Here is a 25,424-nt window from a genome sequence, read left to right as displayed (position 1 = left end):
GTGCCCAGAGGACGAGCCCCTGGAAGAGGAAAGCCCTCTTCTCACAAGACTTGGCGGCAGGATACATCAGGTCCGGTCATGTTTTTCAGGTACTGGTTAAAATATCACAGATGTGACCCCTATTAAAGAATAGCGATGGAAGAAGCTTATGCCTACACCTCTCACTCGGGATACGTGCGTCTACGTTTCAGGTGCGCTTCGAGGCGCTTTCTGGATGCCTTTTCTAAATATTATCCACTGCCGAGCAGCGCTGTGCTTGATACAGGCACGGGTGCTGAGGTGTGTATTGATGCCAGTCAGGCGCCAAAGGACACCATGGCCGCGTGGTGCCTTGGGTGTCGAGCCAAAAACGAGGCTGGCACCTCTATTGAGTACCCACCACACCACACCCTTCAAATCAAAGCGATGCCCTGCAAGTCTCCCTGCCCCACGAAGAGGTACCTGTCGTGGTTAGTCTCAGTGTGTGCCAACTAGGCCACACACAGGAGCGCAAAAGCGTCTGTGTTTGTTGGGCATCTTTGAGAGATAGGATGTGTTTCCGACCGTAAAATCTAATGTTTAACTGGCACGCCTTACCGATTAGGTAGTGGCGTCCATAACTCATTTTGCCTTGAAAATAATGTAATGGATACAGATAGAGGTATGTTAAAGGAAAAAAGAACTAAATGTTTATATAACTTTTTTGTTGAAGGAAATTCTGTCCAGATGCTTGCATTAGATTTTTTTTAAAAATCTTTGGTTTAATTCTGATTTACTGATGTGGCATAAAACGGTTTTAGCGCGGACCAGAAGCGCTCTCTTCGCAATACACTTATATTGGGGTGCATGTACCATTGGCTCGATACGGGACCGACGATAGGGGTCAGGCTGGGCCCAGTCACAACCATTTATCCTCCCGCGGTCTGGTGACACGGTGTATTACAGTGCTTAGAAACTTAAAGTATCCGATAACGTGCGCTATATATTATATGGCCATTATTATTTCATGATTTTTTAATGAAATTGCAGTTTCTTCATGTTTACCTCGGTGTTTTCTAGTTAAATAATAGTTCGAAAGTGCATTTGTAATGTGTAAAGGACAAAGCAAAGGGGTCAGCAAGAGTAGATGTGCGAAGGGAGGGGGCAGAATGCACCAGCAGAGGCGAGCAGGCTGTGGGGGAAACCGGTAACTGGGGACCACGCTTAACATGGGCCGGCCACCTCCGCGCATGCGCAGAGTGGACAGGCAGCGCCAGCGTGGGCGGCGCGCGAATGGGCTGACAGAGTCCCTGCGACGCGAGAACACGGGAGGCAGCACAAACTCGCAAGCCTGTACGTAGCTCGCGAGATGCGCACGGCGAACCGACGCACGACTGTGCGCACGGTGGGGTGAGAAGCGGCTGGCATACGCTGTCCGAAACAGACTCCAAACTGCGCAAACTGCCCATGATCTGTGTCCAGAAGAGCTTGAGCATGCATAGGTGCCAAAGGGAAGGGCACTGGTGTCGTGTATGGGCTGCAGATCGCTGACAGCTCCTTCTTGGCCATGCACTGGCCACAACGTTTGAGGGGACACAGAATCGGGGTACATACAGATTTTTAGGCAAGCATTGATGTATATACTTTAGAATTGTAGATTATTGATAGCAGCAATAACCCCGTGCACAAAGAGGACAGACACAGACAGGCATTGATTGCTACGGGTGTATATAATCTATGGGTGAATGACACATTAGCCCATGCATACTATGCCGAGGCGTCGGATAGCAGAACATGACTAAAATGTTTAGAAAAAAGAAAATGCATGTTTACCTATTTTCCATATGAAACGTTGAATAGGTAATTGTATGACCTGTATGCAATGAGCAAATACAATTGAAATGTGGAAGTCTGAACACACGCACATACATACATGTATTGTTCATTAAGGACAACGTATGTCACATATGTTGAACATGCAGATCGAAGGCAGTCGCATCCGGGTCCAACCCGCACTTTTTTTTAAATAGAAACCGCAGGATCTAAGTCAATTGTGCCGAATCTACAGGTCAAGAGAATCGTCACAAGTGCGACATCTGTAAGCGAATGATTGGTGATGTTATATCGGGGCTGCTGGTTAGATATGTTCCAGGTAATGGCATTGGATTTTTGAGGCTCTATACGTAACGTGACGCAGTGAGTGTAAATAATCCTTTGGCAAGCTAGACCATACATTGTGCCCGATTTGCAAAGCGTTTTTCAATGGAAAATCCCATTGAAAAACGCTTTGTAAACTAGGCCCATAAAATGTATCTGTGCACAATCAGCCCGCTGTGTCTGGCGCAGACACGGATGGGACGTCTGCAGTATGTTAATTGAGGGGAATATACACGTCGGATTGGACAATGAGTTAAGGAACTCAACGTGTGCTGGGATATATGTAGGCGATGTAAATTAGCACACCAAAAACCTTTAGGTGATCTGTGATAGCACATAGATGCACTAGTAAAGCGAGGTAATGCAACGCGGCGTGTGTATGTGCAACGCCGCTACACACATCACCCCAGTAATCAACGCCTCTTGCATAATGCGGGATAACACGAATACACAATGGATCAGTGGGTTAACTTATCCTCTCCTATTTATAGAATCCAGAGGCGAAAGCATGCGTGCACGTGGACGCTTTGTGGACAGCTGTTAAAGGTGTGAGAGTGACTCGGTGGCGCGTCCCCTGCCGCACGCGGCCGCACGCACAGGAAGGGGAACGTACTTGGCATATCTGCGGGATCTATTGGCAGAAGCACATTAAATCAAATACCCGCAGGCCCCTACGGGGCAGGAAACAAACCCAACCAAAATGACCACAAACAGGCTGGAATAAGGGCTCGTCCTCTTTAAGAGCGGGAGCGCGGGGCAGACCCGCCCCTTTCACGTTTTCCAATGGAAGGATCGGTCGTGGGCGGGGCGAGTGGAGCTGCCTCTTCATGAAAAGTAGCGGCAGCCCGAGCAGAGCCGCTGTATTCTGCAAAACTTTCCGCAAGGGCTAGCCAGCACGCCCAGAGACCCGAGGAAGCGCGGCTCCATCCGTTCCGCAGGTGGCTCCGCGCGTGCAGCTGTCTCGAGGCGCCAGCGCGAGCCCAGCCGCACGGGGACAGCCTCCTCGCGCATCCTCCACGCCGGGGCCAGCGCGAGCCCAGCCGCACGGGAACAGCCGCCTCGCGCATCCTTCACGCCACCCCTCGCCGAGGCCAGCGCGCGCTGTAGCAGCTCTGTGGCTGAGCACGGGACAAGGGGACCGCCGCGCGCACCTGGAGCGGCTCTGCTAGGGCGCCCTGCGCGCGCCAGCGAGGACCGGTGGGACCCTCGCCGTCCTCCGCGGACCGACCACCACGGCTGAAGGAGCACAGGACAGCCCCGCCTGCACGACTGAACCTTCTCGGGCGCAGCTGCTACTCTCGGGATTTTCAGGACATTGCAGCTTTTCAGACCTCGGCGTCCACACTCCTGACTGTGATGCACATTCCCATGCCCGTAATGTCCCCGGTGCATGGAAGCAGACACTCTGATGATTTATAATACTGCTACTTGTCCACGTTTCCTCGTGCTTGTCATGCAGCACTGCCAGCGCTGACTTGGTTGGTTCCGGGGAATCCTTTCAGCCGCCCCCCACTCATGCACATGGTCCACGCCTAGAAGCCCAGCCTTCGCTCTCTGGTGCCGTTTCTGCCGCCTCCCGGCCAGTGAGCCGCATCCTCGCCCGCGCTGCCTTCCCCGATGCTGACCATGCCCCTGGAGGAGCGGGACCCACCCAGCTGCAGCAGCCCGGCCAGCTCGTCCATGTCTCCGGCGGACTCGGACTCGGACTCCGCGCTGTCCCCGCGGCCGCCGCCGCTCGTGCCCAAGGCCGAGGGCGCGGCGGGGGAGTCGGAGGAGCGCTTCCCCGCCTGTATCCGGGACGCCGTGTCGCAGGTGCTGAAGGGCTACGACTGGTCCCTGGTGCCCATGCCCGTACGGGGCGCCGGCTCCCTCAAGGCCAAGCCGCACGTCAAGCGGCCCATGAACGCCTTCATGGTGTGGGCGCAGGCGGCGCGCAGGAAGCTGGCCGACCAGTACCCGCACCTGCACAACGCCGAGCTCAGCAAGACCCTGGGCAAGCTCTGGCGGTGAGTACCTGCGCGCGCGCGCGCCCCCGAAATGTACTGCTCCCAGTGTATGGTGCGCCCGACTGTACAGAGCCCTGCAGCGCATGCACACACCGTAGAGAGCCCTGCAGCGCATGCACGCACCGTAGAGAGCCCTGCAGCTCATGCACGCACCGTATAGAGTCCTGCAGCTCATGCACGCACCGTATAGAGTCCTGCAGCGCATGCACGCACCGTATAGAGCCCTGCAGCGCATGCCCGCACAGCATAGTCAACTGCACAGAGCCCTGCAGCGCATACACGCACCGTATAGAGTCGACTGCACAGAGCCCTGCAGCGCATGCACGCACATTATAGAGCCATTGGACGCACATTATAGAGCCAACTGGTCAGAGCCCTGCAACGCATGCACGCACATTATAGAGCCAACTGTACAGAGCCCTGCAACGAATGCACGCACAGTATAGAGCCAAGTGTACAGCGCCCTGCAGCGCATGCACGCAAATTATAGAGCCATTGGACGCACATTATAGAGCCAACTGGTCAGAGCCCTGCAACGCATGTACACACAGTATAGAGCTCCGCAAAAGTCTACACAACATCTGAAATAGTACCAGCGTGTGCACCCCGAAATGTACGCTCGCCAGTGTATATTGTGCCGAAGTGTACAGCATCCGGTACCTCATGTGCACACAGTACGGAGCGGGCAAGACCCACTGGTAAACTCTGTTGGGGAGTGTACATTATTGTGCCCCCAGGAATGTGTTGTCCCCAACGTGTACCGAGCGCCACCATTCAGCACTGTACATCACATGTACACAGTACCGTGCTCCTCAAGACCCCGTCTTATCAAAGCCTGGTGGTGAGTACTTCACCCACACCCCGGCATGTGCGGAGCGCGCTGTGTACTCTATCTCGCTGTGCAGTGTCTGACAATACATGTACACGGCACAGGACCCAGTACCATCGTGTGCGCCTCAAAATGTGTTGCACTCGGTGTATGCTGTACCCCACTATATAGCGTCATGCCCCACCAGAGCAGAGCAAGACCCCATGTCAGTGAACACCTCAGGGTGACCCTGGAACTGTGCTGTACCCCATTTAATCTGTATCCCAGGGTGAAGTCCTAAAAAATAAAGTGGGGGGAGCTCATTAACATACCAATTGAATGTGGTGTCACCAGAAATCAGCATAGCATGATGCCCTCTGAAAAAGTGTGGGGGGGACTCTGTCCACCCGCGTGTACCCTCGACTTAAGTCCTGCTGAGTGATCCCACATACTATATAATAGCACCCCTGCGCTGTATGCACACGGACAAGCTGGTGGGGAAAAGTGACAGCTCCTAAAATACCCATCCAGTAAGAACTTCAGCAAGATGCCAATGAAGCTGTGGTAGGTGTGTACCGCACGTGCACCAGGAATACACTGCACAGCGCAATTTACTCTACATCATCTGCATCGATTCCACTCCAATGTAATGCACACATGCATGTAGTGCTGCGCGCAGCTCGAGCCTGGCCCAGCAAAGCAGCTCTGACGGTCAGCACCGCTGGACGTTATGCCTGCTGTACACCACCACACGGCATCCTCCACCACGTGTACCCCATATAGGACGAGCAAGATCCCGGCAAGCAAGGCTGTGTGTGCAACCGGCAATGCACTGTCCCAAGGTCCCATGCTCATGTGCATGCATTAGTCCCCACCATACAATATCTAACGTATACATTGCATGGGGCTCGGTTGTGTATACAGTGCAGCAGGCCTCCTGTCCCCTACGCGCATCCATTGCACCCAACACCAGTTGTACGCTTAAATACACGCCTGTCCACCCACATTTCTGTTGCACTCAAGGGCCCGATTCGTGGATTTTTTTGCACAGTGTAAAGTGACTTTGCACTGCCAATAAACATCCTCATGAAGCAGTGCAAACATACACTTTGCACTGCTCCGTGAATCAGGGAGTTTGTTGGCAGTGCAAAGTCACTTTGCACCGTGCAAAAAATTCCATGAACCAGACCCCAAATGTGTTAACTGTATTCCACCATACACCTGGCATGTCCCCACTGTACCCCATGTGTAGCTGCCACTACATGTGCACAATACAAGACCTGGGACAAGCCCTGGCATCGAGTTCTTGCGCAAGTCCTCCAGTGTGCACTCTACCCCAGTATAACCTGTGTTCTATGCATTTGAGCCGTATGCGCACTCCAGCCGCCCCCACCCCCGCCTCCCCTGATACAGAGCAGCCAACAGCCCATTTGCACAATGCACGGCTCTGTTAGATTGCACATAGAATCTGGCAGGGACAGAGGGGGCACTTGTAGGTACATCCCAGTATGTACTGTACGAAACTACCTACTGTACTCCAGTGAGCACACACATCATATGAGCAAGAACCAGGCGCCCTCTGGCGGTGGCAGCACGTTCTCTTCCCAAGCCCATGGGAATACTGTAGCATGACACCTTGTTTAGGTGCAGGTGCACATTGCTGAATTTGAGAGGACCTGTCGTCAGAGCCGAAAGCTAGGCATGCCGCCCAGTCTCCGACTTCACTCCCCAGGCCCGGGAGGTGCCAGCAACTGTCACGGTGAAAACTGGACCCACACGAAGTCCTCACTGCACACTATCACTGCCCATCTTGAATCCCCCCCCACTGGGCCTAGTCTGAGTCGCTTTCACCACCGCCGAGCCACACCGCACAACTGCAGCACCCACGCCACCCATCTGACATTCTCTTAACCTTCTTCCATCCCCACTGCTCCCTTCTCCTAACTGTACCCTCTAGAACCCTCAATGCCCTCTTCTAACGCACCAGTCCAATACATATTGCACCCTATCTATCCCTCACGGCACCATCGGCCTCGGGAGGATAGCTCAGCGGCAACGTGCTCGCCTTGGAAGCAAGACGACACTGAGCAACACAGGTTCGATCCCCGGCTCGGTGGTTAGATGTTAAGGGCGTTATAAATATCCAATCCTATCATATCTCTAACTTTCTGTGTGCCTTACCCAGACCTCACTGCACCCTCTCCCTCTCCCATTCGGATTCGCTGCACCAATGAGGCTTCTCCCATTCTTGCTGCATTCTCTGAAGTCCCGACTACACCCTAACTCTCTAACCTTGGTGGGCAATTTATCGCACCCTGTCCTGTCCGGCTTGGATTATACCTTGCTGCACCAACTCTAAATATCAATGAGCCTACTGCATTCTGTCTGTCCCTCACTGTACGCCTTGCCCAACCCTCACTCTGCCCCATCCACCCTTTCCAATCCTGACTGTACCGTGTCTCAACCTTGAAGGGGCCTTAGCCAGACGTCACTGCACCCTACCGCGCCTGGATTATAACAACATGATACGTCACTGCACCATCTGAAGCCTTCGGCGACCCTTCTCCCAGTCTTGTCTGTCTCACTGCTCATCTCTAGCCTCCAGTGCACCGTGCACCTGCCTCGCTGCACCATAGTTACCCCTCCCTGCAGCATCTCTAACCTCCAGTGAGGCCACACGCCCTGATTACACCCTCTCTGCCCATCGCTGCTACTCACGCCAGGCTTCAAGGGGCCTCGCTCCACCCTCTCCAGTCTCTGGTACACCACAGGCGCCCCTAACTGCACAATCTCGCCCTACTTCTGTCCCCTCACTGCACCCTCCAGTCCTCGCTGGGTTTGTTTAGTGCACGTGCACGGGGTTCTGGGCACTGGCACACTGTGGGCAAGGCACACTGTAGCCCTGGAAGTAATAGGTGACATTTCAGACTGATGTCACAGTTGTAATGGGTCGCCTTTTAGAGGCGGGTGAGGCACATTAGACCCAATTAGACAACCACTCCTCCTTACACAGCCAAACCCAGAGCGCTCTCAGTGAGGCCGAGAAGCGAAGAGTGCTCTTTGTAGCAAGTACTGGACAGGACTTGCACAGTCGCTAGAAGGAGAACCCTTGCCTGCTACAGTGAAGAAACACAACAAGTCGACCGCTTGTACCTTGGTGGCACTATTAATGTGTAATGGTTATTTATAATATCCAGAGGTTTCTAAGAGGGGGATCGAACCTGTGTTGCTTCACGTCGTCTACTTTACAAGGTGAGCGCATTGCCCCTGAGCTATCCTCCCGAGACGATCAAGCCTCAGGGCTATGCTCGATCTCGCGCACAGAACTCCACTTAGTGCCCGATTTACAGAGTGTTTTTCAATTGGACTTTCTCATTCCAAAAGGCTTTTGTAAATGAGTACCTTACCCACCCACTCCCCTCGCCCACTGCATGCGTCCCATCCCTCTCCTATCCTATTGGCTGCTGCACAGAAGCGCAGGCCCTCCTCGCCTGTTAAACAATACTCCACGAACAAGCCACTGGCGCCAGGTTCGGGGCTCTGGGTGTGGAAGTGCTTGCGTGCTATTTTCACGGGCTGGTAAACGCCAGACTGCTTGAATCCCGCACTGCACATGGGGGAAGGGGTGGGTCTGTGCCAGGTTTAGATCTGCCCACAGAGATATAATAAAGACTGCAGTCGGCGCAGAGTGGGCCACAGCGGGCCTAAACATTTACTAATTTAAAAATTGCTTGAAGCTGCGACTGGTGAAACTTCGACATTCAGCTGTTAAAGGGCGGATCGCAGTAGAGGCGGACACAGGCTAGTATTCCGTGATTTCAGGCCAGTTGCCGAGCGGGCGCTGGGCCTGGCCACATCGCAGTGTTCAAGCACGGGAAGCCGAGCTCTCAGTTCGCTAGGTGGCGTAAGCACGCTCACTGGGAACTCCTGAGTTTACCTCCTTCCTGGGGAATAAATAACCTCAAAGCCGCTTCCTATCAGCAACCTCCCACCCAACTCCGGACTGCTGCCGTGGGGGCTTGCTTCAGTACAGTCTGCGACTCCAGTTGACCTTTGCACCTCTCTCCGAGTGGGCTGGCTCACCCCAAAACGGGAACCGTGGAGTTTCGGGAGAAAGCCCCACTTTCCTGCGTCTCCGTGTTTACAATTAATGGGTATATTCATTCATTCATTCATGTCAGTTATTCCTCTTGCGAGATGTAAACAGCGGCCCCTGCAGGAGCCTTTCAGAAGGAGATGACCGTTTCCCGTTTTCCCGCTGGTCTTTTTGAAAATGGCATTCTGCATTACAGGCACATGCATTCACCTCTAGGCGCATTCCTCGTGGCGCAATTGTTCACTTAACACAAGAGAGGGCCGGTGCGACTCAGGCCCTAGTCGAATCCATCGTGGAATGCGGGGTGAAGGGGGCGTTCGGGGGGGGAGGGGTGGCGAGAGCCTTCAGGTCATTTCCCGATGGCTTTACATTGGTGCTTAATATCGCAAGGGCATCTGGGTATACGCCCTGCCCTTATGGGGGACGGTCTGTTCTGTCCGGTGTCGAACTAAATGGAACAGTCATGTTGTCTACTGTAGCAGTGCTTGACTCTTGCTTGGGTGTTCAAACGCCGCCCTGACCTAAGCTGTGCAACAAAGCTGGTCTCCAGGGAGCAGCACCCCCACCAAGGCCTCCTGGCCTGTAAAGAAATGTACAGCTTTAACAGAGGAGTAATGTGCAACTCAGTGACGTGTGGCCTTGTAAAGGTGCTCCAGCACCACCGAACCAGCTCCCATCCCTAATCCCCCGATCCCATTAGTGAGTGTTGATAAATTAACGCGAAGTACGGGAGTTGCTGAAGTGGCGCATCTCCGGGGCTTTACCGCACTGGGGCGGGGCACTGAAGGGAAGATCCGGGGCACGGAACTCGGGGTGCCCGGTGTCCTTATAGCCCACGGGGGCGTGGATTCTGCAATAAAAGTCAAGGACATTAAAGCTCCCACCAAACGCACACTGAGAGTAAAGACTTGGCTCTCCGAGGCAAATTCACGCCTGCCTGCGAATCTCAACACCCGGAAAGTATAACTTTGGCATGTGGTTGCTCTTTGGCCATGTGTCCCTCACCGGACCATCTATGCTTTTATGGTCAACTGGTATTCTAGTCCTCAACTATCTTTACTCTGGGAATTAAAGGGTGCCCACCTCGAAATCCCCAGTGTGCACCATCCATCCATCACGTTTTCTCAACCTTGTGTCGCATCCACAGTTGGTCGGTTTTCGCTGAATTTTGGGGTACTTGAAATGGAGATGTCTCACTCGACGTGAATTCATTAGAATGTTGTACAACACACAAGGAGCGTGTCCGTTTTCTCTTGACATTTCACACACAGGAGACACTTTTTTGAATCACCGTTGATGCGCACGTTGGCAAACGACCAGGCGCCATTTTCTTTCGCAGATTCCTTTGGCCTCCAATCTGTGATGAAATCGCTACTTTTTTTGCAGACACAATCCTCCCGAAGCTCTTGTAAGTAATTTACATTTAACACGCCGACCATGTTGTGTTTCTATAAGTGACGACATCAGAATCAACTGCCATTCTGATATGTTTGCAAATCGAAAGGAAAACTGTAAAGACGTCCCCTGGAGCGTTGATGGGAACACCGTAGCACGCGTTGCGAAATGGACTAGGCCGACCTCTAGGCACTTGTCTGATTTCGAGGGGCTAATTTCCTGTACGTACCTGTCCGTTGGAGCGAATTAATATGGAGGTCCTTGAAGGCAGTTTCCGTTTTTCGCACTTCTGAGACAGCTCAGTTGTCTAATGCGCTCAATAAAGAGCGAACTGTCTGTGACACAGTGGTCTTCAAACTGTGGAGATGGTCGGGGGAGTGGGGGGGGGGCGGCGTGTGGGGGTAGGGGGGGCTTTTAGGAAAGGGATTCCGGTGATTGCTCATAATAGAAAATATAGCAGAAATGTTTTCTGGGGGGCGGGCAGTAACAATATGTTTACTAAAGGAGGACTCGCCCCCCCTCTTTGCACTCAGTTTGAATACCAGTGCTGTAACGTGTAAAGCAAGGCATCCTCACATGGGCAATACAGACACGCCTCTTGGGGAAGCGTTGGCATAACCCATATTTTGAACATGTTAACAAGTACGTTCATATTGTCACACGGAACATAATATGTGGTGTGTATGTTACTGACACTGTCAAGTTCGTAATGTTTCGCCACCGTTTTTTTTCTCCATTGCTCAGATGGCGCTTCGACGTTAATATAGGGTGACCAGATTTTCAAATTAATCAAACGGACACAGGACACCAACATAAAAGTAGGACTACCGTTTGACACTGAGTCCCATGACTGATATTCAGTAGTGGGGAAATGTGGTGTGTGGGGGACGGGGGAAGTGGTTGAAACATTTCTCTGGATACAAATGTGTGGTTTTGTCCATGAAGCCTGCAAGCATGATTTTACCAAGAGTTTTTTGCTCTGTAAACAGTTCCCAAGCAGTCATTGTGGCACAATTGTTTGACAGCCTTGTCCGGGTTTCGGAGAAAAAAAACACAAAAAAAACAAACTCGGGTCTGAGAGGGGGGCAGAGCCCAAGGGCTTAATTCCAGGACGTCTGGTCCCCCTGCAACACGTTGGATAAGGCGCAGGCCTCCGAAGGTTGGCTTAGCCCCTGGGGTCCATTAGGGAGTGCAGCCCACTTCATTCACACTCCCCGTAAATGAGCGAGGCCGCGCGTTATATAAGCCTGCGGGTGCCCTGCGGTTCGTTATTTATGAAGTGTGGCGCCAGGAGCGGCTTTTACACGCGCGTGTCCTCGGCGCCGCACAGTGAACTAGAAACTGCAAGAACATAAAGAGAGCCACGCAGCGGGGAAGCGTTGCGGGATCCCTCCAGGCCCGCAGCCACCGACGAAATGGCGCCTGTGAGGAGAAAGTCCTTGCCGTGCCTGCCACGGCAGAGCAAGCCGTGCCGTGCCGTGCCAGGCGCCCAGCAACAACTCTCACGCACCCGCCGCCTCTGTAAAGAAGGGACGTGCACCCGTGGCCACGGCCGTCTTCCACGACAAGCGCCACCCGCTCGGAAACGCAAAATGGCTTTGCAGCGGACGCGGGCGAATCTGGCGATTTCATAGGCTCCCAAGGCCTGCGGGAAGGCCCACGGGAGGCCAGACAACCACGCCGCGTTATCGTTTATCAGAAAGGCGGTCTCTCAGGCCAGTTAACTTGCAGTGGGACCACGCAGCCTAACCCCCCCTTCACCCTCTCTTCACTCGGGGCTGGATAATAGACATTTTGCAGATTGGCTTCCGTGTAAGCAAACATTTTTTTATTATTATTCTCGTATAGCATATTTATATAGTGCGACATCGCTCTCGTTTAGCAGCGAGCACACGGACTCCGGTCGCTTAAATGCTGTGCGCGATTCCCCAGAGACTTGCAAGACACTTGTGATAAATGTCATCTGTACTCTGGGAGAATTTAAGTATCGCCAAAATCGGCATAGTTGCAAAGAGTGGCGGTTTGTGTACTAATGGGCAAGCTGAGCAGTGGCTTTGTGGAGGCCCCACAGGCAAGAGACATGGAGAACTCTAGCGGACTATTTTCAATGTGTTCTTGGAATTTTGATATAGTGTTATGACTAAGTGTTGGTGTCCCTTGGCGATATAGTGGGAGAGTAGAACTGCAAACACAAGTAAAAGAGTGCTTCTTTCCACAAATGATAGCAATAAATACAGGGAGCTGAAAAGCACCCGTTCACCAAGTCGAACGGAAACTCAGATACCTAAACACAAGGCCAGGCACACAAGTCCCGAGGAAGTGCTCCCACGTGCGAAACACCTGTTGACTTTGTTTGCGCTATTGTTTGACATGTACATACATGTCTCACTCTGGCACAAAGTTAGACGTTTGGAAATCACAGAATATACACTGAATACATATTGGAAACGATTGCAGGAGCATCCCAGGTAAACAAAAACACCGTTTGAGAGTGCTCTGAGCACAGCGCGGAAATATGATATTAAACAGCTCACAGTGTGAGCGGACCCGCGGTGCTGGCTTCTGTATTACTGAAAGTCGATGGGCGCTGTAAACTTAATTTCCCCACAACGGTGCAAGCCCCCTATGCTGGCTGCAACGTGCCCCAATAGTGCCTGGTGGTACTTTTGGGGGTGGGAAAGCCTTAAAGTGGAAGCCAAACACTTTTCACTGAGAAGAAAACAGAGGCAGTTGCACTTTCGCCCCTTCTTTACGGGAGTTTTGAACCCCCCTCCTCCCTTCTATATAGACAGGAGGCGTGGAAAACTCCCAGTGGAGATCGGTGCAGGAGCGGGGCCAACACTGCCCACAGAACATCACTTTTAATGGAAACACGGATACGCACAGGCCGGTGGCTCATGCGCACGGGCCACGTCGCCAAGGAACGACCGCAATCGAAGTCATTTTGTTTTTTATGCACTTTTCAATTGCGGTGCTCTTTTTTCCACCTGAAGCAACAGTCCTATTCAAGAATTAGAATTGGATTTATTCGTGCAAAGTTGATTAATATGCCGAGTATGTTCGTTCATCCCGTTGAGGAGGCCACAGTGCACATTCCAGGATTATGCTAATATCTCTTATTTGCAGTGCTTTTAAGCCGAAATGAACACCGAATGTACATATTTTGGCACATGTTGTGCCTTTCGTGTACAGCGCACGAATCACTCTTTTTAATTATGGCAAGTACTAACCTGTCGCATGAATCTTAAGTCCCATTAACGCTGCAATATAACCGACCTGTGTTTTGTTGCCACATATCAAAGGCCAAACTATCACACCCTTTCCCCCAGTATTCGTTTTTCCGTCCTTGTAACCGAGGCACCCGTTTTTATGTCTTTTTTTTGTTATGGGCCAGGCCGCGCACTTCAGTGTAAATTATTCAGGTGGGCGCGCCTGTGTGGTGTCTCAGGCTCCCACTGTCTAGTCATGGTGGGGCGGCGGCGCCAGTTCCGGAGGTTCGGTGGCAAAGGGGCCCCACTCATGAGTGGAATTGTACTACTGAGCATGTATGCACTGCGCCACCACACACTGGGTGTTAATGATCGTATATCTGGAGCCGATTGGACATCGTGGTTCCGTATTTCCAGTCCCGAAAGGATGAACGGCCGAGTCGGTCGTGGCAGGATGCAGGTTACACACATGGCTCACCAGAAGGCGCGCGCGCCCCGCAGGCCAGGTGTACACCTGAGCGCGCGCAGCCCTTGCAGATATAGACGTCGCGGGCTGGCGCGTGACCCAGCCGCGCCTCGTCACGCCAGGGGAGCGAGCTCTGTAGCTGGGGGAAGAATGCACCTTTTGTTCCCTCTTCCCTGGATGTTTTACATCAAGGAGCCGCCAGTGCCGGATTTCTGGATGTGAAACAGCAGAGTCAGGCTTATAACACAAGACGAGGGGTTTACTCAGCCTCTCGCTTTTTATTGTACAGCCGGATCGTGACTTCTGCTTTACAAAGTAACCGCGTAACGCTGACCGCATATCAGTCGCTTTTCATGTCTCCCTTTTGCAGCTAATATTCATGACTTGCGCACCGTACCTTCATTTCTTTACAACGTAGAGATGGGTGAATCTTTATACCAAGCGGGTGCATTTTTAATACATGGGGCTACTTCTATTATTATAGATAGTTAATGTATATACATGTTGATTATGGCACCACATTTATAATAATTCCCTCGCCCTGCTCCTAAGCATGCAAAACGCGTCTAATTCCTGTACCCAACTCGGCGGTACTCATTTTATCTAGCATGGGGGGATGAAAGGGGGAGTCATCATCTCCACATCAAGGACTCAGACGTGTGCGGGCCACAATACATATCATTTGAAACACCATTTCCCTTTGTCGATAGAAGCAGCCATTTGTAGAAGGCTGTTTGACATCGGATTTCTCGCATGTTTATGAAGTGTGTAACTAGGTCTGTCTCCAAGTCATGCCCCTGGGTGTGCCGTGCGTTATGTACAACAACATGGTGCAATTGAACATGCCCATGGTTGTCTAATCATGAAATAAAAAATGTTTCAAATTCATGCATTACAGTTTTTTCAGGGCCACATACCGAACACATTAAAACCCACGATGTCCTATAGCAAACACATTTAAAAATCATCAGTCATCATGTATTGAAAGTATTATTAATATTAAGAGGCGAGGTGACTTCTTGTAGGACACTGTTGGCGTGTTGCAACGCTGTGTGACCTTGCAGTAGGATGGGTCGTAGCAGGGGCACATTGCAGCCTGCAATAGACTCGAGTGGCACACACCTGTAACGGGTTTATAGAAATAGTGTGTGACCGATGGCCATAGGCCTCTTTCCCATTCAATGAAATCAATCGCTTTTTTCATTTAAGTATTTTAAGTTATTAAGAGGTTGTATTCGTGCTAACACGTGTTTTGCTAAAGGGCTTCCAAATACATTCGGTTGTGATGTGGTGTCACTCCGTCCCCCCCCCCCCCCCTCGACCCTCCACACATTAGGAGTGATTCACAAACTGCTTATCAGTGGGGAAAATTCGCTTTGCAAATAAGCCTGATTGAGTTTACCTGGGCGAGGGGGTGGGCGAGGGGCTTAGAGGCGTAAGGGGGGGGGCAGTGCAGAGACTCAATCGGGATTTCCTGGCCTCACTCTCGGTGACGTGTCACTGCAGCCACCCAAAGAATTAGTAAGCAGGGCTTCTAAACCGTTGTACTTCCCCATATGAAGAGAGGGCGCCCGGGCCAGGCCAGCAGTCACCCTATATGGTCTCCAGCTTGACCCTGGCTGCCACCAATCTTGCTGCTTCTTCTAGGCGACTCTTAGCATTGCCTTTCTGTGCTTTAACTCTATGTGCATGTTTCCCGTAATACATGTCCGTGTTTTCATCTGCTTTTTCTTCGGGTGCGCTGCTCTTTTTCCTAACTGCTGGTTCCCCTTCTGTCCCCGCAGCTTGTTAAGCGACGGCGAGAAGCGGCCCTTCGTGGAGGAGGCCGAAAGGTTGAGGGTGCAGCACAAGAAGGACCACCCCGACTACAAGTACCAGCCCCGCCGGAGGAAGAGCGTCAAAGCCGGCCAGAGCGATTCGGATTCCGGCGCCGAGCTCAGCCACCACCCGGGAGGCCAACTCTACAAGGGGGACAGCGGCCTGGGCGTCATGGGCGAGGGCCACCACCACAGCGACCACACGGGTACGAGAAGGGTGCGGGGGGGCAGTGGCGCGTGCATGCTTCACTGACTGCGCTGGGCCGGTGTGTGCCGTCCAGTACTGTTTGAGTGTCCGCGTGTGTGTGGTGCAGTCTGCATGGAGCTACGTGCTTACGAGTATTCCCACTTTAAGCTGATTGAGGAGCAAGGACACACACTGATTTCCCCCTGTTCAGAGGCGAGTCTAGTAGGCCCAAACGCGAATGTCTGGCTAAGTTCAGCACACCCACGCTCCCTCGGAGTTGAGATCACTTTATATTATAGGTTCTTTTTCACATACCTCTATATCAGCATTTTGAGTGTTCCTAGCGGCTGCTGATTTGCTGACAATCAATGTATTTGTCCATGTGGCAAAGCCAGGGTGCGAGCTCTAGAGTCCCATTTCTAAAGCACACATAATTTAGCCACCTGAAGACCTTCAACATCTTCCCTGGACGTTTAAGGATAAGACGGGTCCTAAACATTTGAATGCTCATAGCCCCTTTCCACTTCGGAACGCTGTAGGTGGAATGAATGAACAAATAGACTGGCGTAGTGCGGCCTCGTGAACGGAATCACCTCCAGGCGCTTCCTCGCAAGGAATGAGTGCTGAATGAACTGTAGATACACGAGGTTTAGGAGGGCAGTTCATTTTGCGTGCCTGTGTTCTGAATTCCAAACCCTGCGAGAGGCGTGTGATGTACGTGTTGTACTCCGACTTGCCAACTGTAAATTGGGTGCTCGGAGATTGCCTTATGGTGACATTGAGCACTCGATAAATATGTTAATACGCCCATTACACGTGGGCTTCAGACACCATGCTTCTTACTGCTGCATTTCCACATTCCATTCGCGAATTACCCTCTCCAGCATAACAATACTTCAAATAATAAATCCTACAGAATAACAATAGCTACAGTCATACCGCCTGCAGAATAACAATAGTTACATTACAGGCACTAGGCCTGCAGAATAACAATAGCTATAATCACAAGGCATGCAGAATAACAATAGATACAATCTTCAGGCCTACATAATTCCAATAACCAGAATCATAAGTCATGCAGAAGAACACTCGCTCTGATAATAAGGCATGCAGAATAACAATAGCTACAATCATAAAGCAGACAGAAATACAATAGCTACAATCACAAGGCCCACAGAATAACAATAGCTAACATCATAAGGCTGGCAGATTAACAATAGCTATAGCTACAGTCATAAGGCCTACACAATAACAATAAACAGAATCGTGAGACCTGCAGTATGAAAACAGCTACAATCATAAGGCAAACAGAATAACAATATCTGCTATTATAAGGCCTACAGAATAACAATAGCTATAATCTTAAAGCTTGCAGAATAACAATAGCTACAATCATCATGTCTACATAATAATAGCTACTGTCACAAGGCCTCCAGAATAACAATAGCCGGTTAGATAGGACAGTGAGTAGAACGCTCACCCCTGATATCTGTGCGCAGCCTACTGTGGCAGGCTGGAATCCCGGGCAAGGTCAACTCAGGCTTTCATCCTTCCAAGGACGATAAATTGACTACCACTCTGTGGGATAATAATGTCATCTGTTATTTGAGCGCTCTGAGACCTATGGGTGTGTAGCACTATCTAAGAAATATAAATATATATTATTATAAGAAATAGATATATTATAATCACAGGACCCACAGAATAACAATAGCTACAATCACCAGGCCTGCAGAATAACAGTAGCCAGAATCCTAAATCCTACAGAATAACAGTAGCTACAATGGTAAGGCCTACAATAACGATAGCTACAATCACAAGGCCCTCAGAAGAATGGTGGCTACAATCACATGTCCTACAGAATAGCAATAGCGACAATCTTGAAGTCTGCAGAACAGCACTAGCTACTATCATAAGGACTACAGACTAGCTATAGCTACAGTCACATGTCCTACAGACTAACAATAGCTACAGTCACACGGTTTACAGAATAACAATAGCTACATTCATAAGGCCTACATAATGCCAATTGCCAGAATCCCAAGTCTTGCAGAAGAGCAACAGAGACAATAAGAGCTGCAGAATAACAATAGCTACAATCATAAAACAGACAGAATTGCAATAGCTGCAGTCATAAGGCCTGCAAAATAAGAATAGCTATAGCTACAACCATAAGGCCTGCATAATTACTGTAGGTGCAATCATAAGGCCTGCAGTACTATGGTCGTCTAGTCTGTAACAGAGTGACCAACATTGATCACCCAAGAGATGCATTACTCATTATAGTGATCAAACGAGGATGAAAGGCTGAATAGATCATGCCCGTTTTTGAAATCTTTATCTGCATTTTACACACAGATCTCTGAAGCAGGGTCATTAACGCACTAAGCTATTTTAGGAACTCTATACACACACTGTTTAATGTAAGAAAACAGAGACACTGCTTAGCATTTGGCAGGAATTAAAGTCAACGTTTACTGGACCGATCCTGTAAGGACTGTTAATTCCTGGCCTTTTTTTAAAAGCATGGTCCATAATTAGGAGTCAGCAAGAGCGTAAGACAAAAAGTTGAACTCCTGCTATGGAAAGTATGTAAAGTGCTTGTCACAGTTTGAAACGCTGGGAGGAGAAACACATCTGTCTTCCTTTCGAAGATCTAAATCTAAAATTTGTTTTTAGTAAAAATACCATGTCTGCTTATTAATTATTGAGCTTTTATACTGTGCCAAATCACCACTGTAGTGGTCTCAAAGTGCCTATCGGTATCTGAGATGTTTGCGAAAGAGTGAGTGGAGGGTTGACCGTTATTAAATTGTAATGTTCTTATGACGTTACGATGATATATTCTGTGTGAGGCCCTATCTGAAATGGGATAGTAGTATGACCTCACATAGACCACCATTTGAAGTTAAAAGCGGCTCTACATTAGATTATAATCCATTAAATGTTCTCTTAGTCTTCTAATTGGACGCTCTGCGGACTATAGCACATGGATAGTACACAACAGTACATTGCAATGCCACCAGAAGCATTGCAATGCCACCAGAAGCATGGCATATGTTCACAACTAATTCCCTTCAAATACACAAGCAGTTTTAAACCTGTCTGGGTGTTTGCAGGAAATTGCCGGCGGGACTAATGATATATATATATACTTTATGTTTTGAAAATAGATAGTGATTGTTATAGTCAAGGAAAATGTTAAAGGAGCTTAAACTTCTATAAATGCCCTCGCTGTACAGAAGCCTTTAAATATAGGGCCCACAACGCCCGTTATGGCTTTCGGACAGGGTCGATAAAGTATAATTAGAAGGATAGCGCTAGTTTGTTGACCTCCTGGCACCCAGTCAGAGCATTGAAAAAATACTGATATTGACAACCTTCCAAACTTTCCGACTTCAGATACAGACAGGAAAACAGGAAGCATTTATCTGAATTCAAGAACAGCAGTGCAATTTCCCAGCTACGTTTCATTATCGTTTGGGGTAAATGGTCCCTTTGGGCCAGGTCAATTATAAACATTGGGACAGGTCAATAATAAAAATAATGAATAATAATCCAGCAATATTGACCCTCCCTCTATGAGAACATCTGCTAAGAGAAGTACTGAAGGAGGGCATATTAAATGCTACTGATGGCGAGAGGAACAGGCACTTTTGTGGTAATCGGAACAATTCCAGAATGCGCATGGTTTCACCAAAAAATGAGATAAAAACATAGGACAAAATAATCCCTCCCCTCCGTGAACACCCAGTGCTGGTCATTGGGCCGGCTCTCGGCGGATCCGAGATCCGGCACCAGATCTGGAGCCGGATCTCGGGATCCGTCCAGAGTCAGCCGCCCAAGCCCATGAACGCGCTGGAATATGTAAAAAATAAAAAAAAGTGCCCGCGACGGCAGCATTGCCTTTTAGCAAGGCTTTGGCACTGGTGAGTAATGCACAATGCTCGTACATGTACAACCGATTCCTTTCAGTTGTACATGTAGCGAGCATTGTGCATTACACACCAGTGGCAAAGCCGGTAGTAAAAGGCAATGCTGCCGTCACAGACGCGTTGTTTTCTTTTTTTTTTTAAGTCTTCCAGCATTGCTGGATGTCCACTACTTGACCCGCCCCCTCTAGACCACGCCCCCTCGGATACCGCCCCCCCCAACTCCTCCCCAACCCCGGCCCTTGTTTTGTGGGATCCCCCACCACATATTTTCCATTTCCACCACTGTGAACACCTTAAAATAAGTGCCTTTACAATCTGCTGTTCTAACGGCGACAAGGCTAGTGGGAAAAGTTACTTCTTACCCAGAATAAATTTGAAGAGCCAACAGTCCAGCAAATATGGCGACTTGCCCCCCCTCCCCCATCATGCAATGAGATAATAATAATAACAGGGATTCGGGCTGGTGGACTCCGCAGGGCGCTGAATGACTCCAGCAGAACTGCCAATGTCCGGGAATTGAAGACGTGTTAGTGTTAGTTTTGGGCTGAACTTTGTTTGAAAATCGCCCTCGCACCTTTTAAATAACAACCGAGTGTTCCAGCGAAATATGTGTTCTTTCAGTTTCACCCCTTTCCTTGTCGAGAAGTTGTGCTCTTCCGCAAGGAAGTATTCTAGCGGGGGTAGAGAAAAATACTGCCTGTCGTAATTTTATTTAAAATTCGTATCATCGCTAAGTCTTCCTTATCGTAGAAGCCTTATTACAATTCCAAACCTGCTTTAAAAGAGCAGTAATACAAGCAACATTAGAACACTGCATGGAATGTTGATATTGAAAAAAGTAGTCTTGCATCATTCGTATAAGCACTGCCAAGGCAACATGGTAGATAGCCAGTGGCACCATTACAAATATAGATCAGTGTTGAGAGAATTCCTTAACTTCCAAAACCTAATGGACACGCACTAGAATCTCCTCAGCAAACATTTAGCAATTTTGGTGTGATAATCAATCCACCTTTCAGAAAATTGCAAATGTGTATGAACAGGTTTCGATTTTAAGACAACCATATCGTTTTATTGTTATTAAAGACGGGGGTGGGGGAGCAATGGTCATATATGCATTGTGGAGATGTTAACTGTTGAGCAACCAAATTGCATTATTTTCAATATTAAAACTAATGCGTTTCAAAATATCTTTAACATGGCCAATATTGGTCTTGAGAGGCTTTGTCAGGGAATACAATGCATTTTATGACACTACTGTATTTTCAATGTTGTATTGTCTTCACTCTAGGGAAGGCGTCTGCAACCTGTGTCACTCCGGATATGTTTTAGACTACAACTGCCATGATCCCTCACCATTAACTATGCTAGCGAAGGTTGATGGGCGTTGTAGTCCAAGACATCTGGAGAGCCAATGGTTGCAGACCAATGAAGGTAGGGGGAGATTGGAGAAGAGAATACGCACCATTTAAAATTGGGAAGGGGTAATGCTAATTAACAGTATATTGTAATAACGTATTTTTTGAGTCCTTATTTCAAAGTGTGTTTTTTCCTTGATTTAAGGTCAGACTCATGGGCCACCAACCCCACCCACCACACCGAAAACAGATCTTCATCATGGAGGCAAGCAGGAGCTGAAGCATGAAGGGCGTCGCCTGGTAGACAGCGGCCGCCAGAACATTGATTTTAGCAACCTGGATATTGGTGAGCTCAGCAGTGAGGTCATCAGCAACATCGAAGCCTTTGACGTGCATGAGCTGGACCAGTACCTGCCACTCAATGGCCATGCAGCCATTCCGGCTGACCATGGGCAGAACCCATCAAGCGGACCATACGCTGCTGGATATTCCCATCCCGCGGGTGCTGGCGGTGCATCCACCCAAGTCTGGACTCATAAAACGGCTTCCTCGTCTTCCTCTTCCTCCTCCAATGAATCAGGCCAGCAGAGAACGCACATCAAGACGGAACAGCTGAGCCCCAGCCATTACCGTGACCAGTCCCACAGCTCCCCTGCACATTCAGATTATGGGGCCTACAGCACCCAGGCCTGCGCCACCACCGCCTCCACGGCCTCGGTCGCTACTACTTTCTCCAGTGCTCCCTGTGATTACACAGACCTTCAGAGCTCCAACTACTACAACCCGTACTCTGCGTACCCCTCCAGCATTTACCAGTATCCCTATTTCCATTCCTCACGACGGCCGTATGCCACACCCATCTTGAACGGCTTGTCCATCCCGCCGGCTCACAGCCCCACTGCCAACTGGGATCAGCCCGTGTACACAACTCTCACCAGGCCGTAAGAGGGCTGACTTTTATGGCAGAAGTCTCTTTCTAGTCTCTCAAAAGTCTTTTTGAGGTCTTCCAAACGATATGCACTAATGAAGGAACACAAGAGAGCGCACTGTCACGCAAGATAGCTAAAAGTGCCTGCTGATAGACTGGAAACAAATCCCTTGCAATGGGACACCCTACGGCTTCAGATGCCTCCAAACTTTTGAAGAAGGGAGAATAGTTTCCCGAATATATATATAAATATATAAATATATTTTTCTCCCCTCTTTGTGTTGAAACATGACTGCATTTCCCTGTGGGCAGAATGAAGGAGAACTGTGCGACTCCTCTGTGAGGACTGAGTTCAAGACACACCATTGCACCTCTGGTGACAGAGTTTATATAAGGAGACAGAGGTACCAAGCAAGGCAACGCTAACACTGTTTGTCCCGAATGTTGCCTGGGCCAATCCGTTTCTCATGAACTAATCTATTCAATGAAAGAAAAATCTTGTGGGAACATTGAGGTCGATGGGGACCAACTTTTGAAGAAGTCATTCGCTTTTACTCGAAAGCCAAGCAAGGATTGGCTGTAATTAAACCATTTGTTTTGAAGTTTTTAAATGTTGATTTTTAAAAAAACATGTTTTTTGTTAATTTATGTTCTTTATTTTGATTTTAATTAATGAAGTAATATGTGCAAAAAGGTAGAAATGAAACATGAGTCTGGTAGCAAGATGCAGATACGAAATAGTGGGGATGGTGCAGTTGAAAGCATGGCGTGTGTGTGCTGTCGACCACTATGCAATGGAGAATGCCAGGCTGGGGTGGTGGCACATCAGATCAGCGTGCATCGCAGGGCGGTGGGGGGGGTGCAGAGTTCCCCACTTATCGTTCTAGTGCTGGATTATTATTATGGGCATATTCCCCTGCAATTACACTAAGGCCTAAACCAGTTGGACTAACTCTTGGAAAAGCACATTTTAGTGCAGGAGCTAGAAGACATGTTTGTTTAAAATTAGGCATGATTTTTACCAAGCACTGACCACACAGTTATGGCTACATTTTAAAGTTATCTAGAAAGTGATTTTTACTGCAGCAGACATAGTTCCTATTCAATCTTTCCATCAATTTGAAATCTGCAAGAAGGATGATTTTATATAGCAAATACTGCTATAGGTTTCATTTAAGGTTAGCACCTGGGTAGTTGGTGCCAGCCAATCAGGAGGCAGGCTGAAACTGATGAAAGCCTGTGTTCACTCTTCTGGCTGGTGCCTTACACCCCGAGCCTCATCTCAGCCATGCCCCGGTGCCCTAACTCCTTTTTCCAAACCCCTCTCCTGCACCGCTTCACTCACACTCCTCCTATGCCCATATACGACCTTTCACCTGGACAGATCCGGGACGTCTCTGCCATGGTTTCCCTCATTGCCACGTCATGGAAATAGAAGAGGGGACAGTCTTATAGAACTTGGCTAGTGTCATTATCGCTTAGCATAATGACTGTTCCACATCTTCTGGCCCTCGGTATTGCCTGGGGGTGGGCCAATACACCATGGTTTAAGAGGCTTAGTTACAGGCACTCGACACAAAGTATCATTTCTGTGGGCCTTCTTGAAGAAGAATCAAAAAACAATCTTTCTTGAGGTGCCTCCACCCCTGCACAGTCCCATCAATTGCCAATATACGTCTTCTTTGACACTCCATCCCGTTGCTGAGTCACTGGGGAAGCCATTTTGTAAAATTACAAAATAGAATACAATGTCTGAAAAGCAAGCTACATTCCCAGCCCCCCCACCTTGCCCTTCCCACATTCTCAAAATCACAACTAGTCATTAGAAAGGCACACTGCCGTTGCTGTTTCTCAAGACGTATGATAATGGTTTTGAGTTCCATTTTAATTCTGGCTGCTAGAAACCAGATGTTATCCATTAAGCTGTGAAACTAAAACCTCCTCCACTAATTTGTGTCTTAGATACTTAGTTTTAGCCTAATTTGATTTATGTAAAATGTACCGCTCCTTCTGTTGTATGCTGAGCATATAATACCTCCATCTATTTCATGGTAACTTGTGCCTTCAAAACTTTGTAAATCTAAACACGTTTTTAGATGTTATCTTTGACTTTTTCTACCTGTTCTTACTTTTTTTCTGAAATGTATATTTTTTGGAGGGGGGCAGAATCCTGATTCAAAAAAGGTACAACCTATGCTCGTTTTTTTACACAGTCTATTTTTCTGTATAACCTTTTTGAAGATGTTTTCACCGTGAGCTTCTCTTATTCTCCGTTTTCGCTATTTTTCTGACTGATTAATGCTAACTTTTGTACAGATAAATTTCTTGAAATTAAAAAAAAAAAAGCTTTTTATCAAATGCCACTGTGTGCTTTTCATTTTGTGGTTAGCGTGGGTCTACGCAGAACACACACACAGGGGAAAAAAGAGCAACTTGGAGAACAAAAGGAGAAACTCTGCCAATTTTCTGCTGATAGCAAAGCAGAAACATATTCACAAGAGGCTGCAACCCATTTCACTTCAGGGTTTCGCAGACTTGTTTTGAGCAGGGAACATTTTTTCTTTTTGTCGGATTTTGCTCGCTCATGAAAGCTACTTGCTTTGCGAGTCAGGGGAGGCAAAGGCATTTGCAGAGAGAGTGTTAGAAGAGACTATGGCCCTCATTACGACCCAGGCGGTAAGTTACCGCCTGGGTCGTACCCTTACCACCATGGTGTAAACTACGTTTACACCATGGTGGATGGCAGATTTACCGCCCCATTCCAAGGTGAGTGGGGCGATAAATCACGATTTCCCATTTTACCCTTCCCCATTCCCATTTTTGCCCCATAGGGCATAATGGGAATGGGGAAAGGCGCTAATTACGCCACCGTAAATTACGGTGGCGTAATTAGCACCAAGGTCCCTTTGCGGCATGGGTTTTAACGCCTGCAAAAAGCAGGCGTTAAAATCACCATCCCGCAAAGGGACCTTGGAATCAGGCGTTAAGGGTCGGCGCCGTTTACGGCGCCGTAATCCCCTTTACGCCTGGGTCCTAATGAGGGCCTATATATGGGAGCCGGGACACCCTAAATCACAAATAAGAGTTGCATTGCTCGATTTTCC

The 25,424-nt window shown here is 49.1% G+C and overlaps 1 protein-coding gene across 1 annotated transcript; it reads left to right on the top strand.

Annotated features, from left to right (window-relative positions):
* Positions 1-2,958: 2,958 nt before the first annotated feature.
* SOX8 (SRY-box transcription factor 8) lies at positions 2,959-24,678 on the top strand. Its single transcript, XM_069647256.1, has 3 exons — positions 2,959-4,121; positions 15,880-16,118; positions 21,598-24,678. Exons 1-3 carry the CDS (start codon positions 3,733-3,735, stop codon positions 22,335-22,337), a joined length of 1,368 nt encoding a protein of 455 aa, XP_069503357.1. The 5' UTR covers positions 2,959-3,732; the 3' UTR covers positions 22,338-24,678.
* The last annotated feature ends 746 nt before the right edge of the window (positions 24,679-25,424 follow it).

The sequence above is a fragment of the Ambystoma mexicanum genome, chromosome 2q, assembly GCF_040938575.1.
Source record: "Ambystoma mexicanum isolate Mex_15411 chromosome 2q, UKY_AmexF1_1, whole genome shotgun sequence".
NCBI lineage: Eukaryota > Metazoa > Chordata > Amphibia > Caudata > Ambystomatidae > Ambystoma > Ambystoma mexicanum.
The sequence above is the reverse complement of the archived record's forward strand: the minus strand, read 5'-3'. Positions and strand labels throughout refer to the sequence as shown.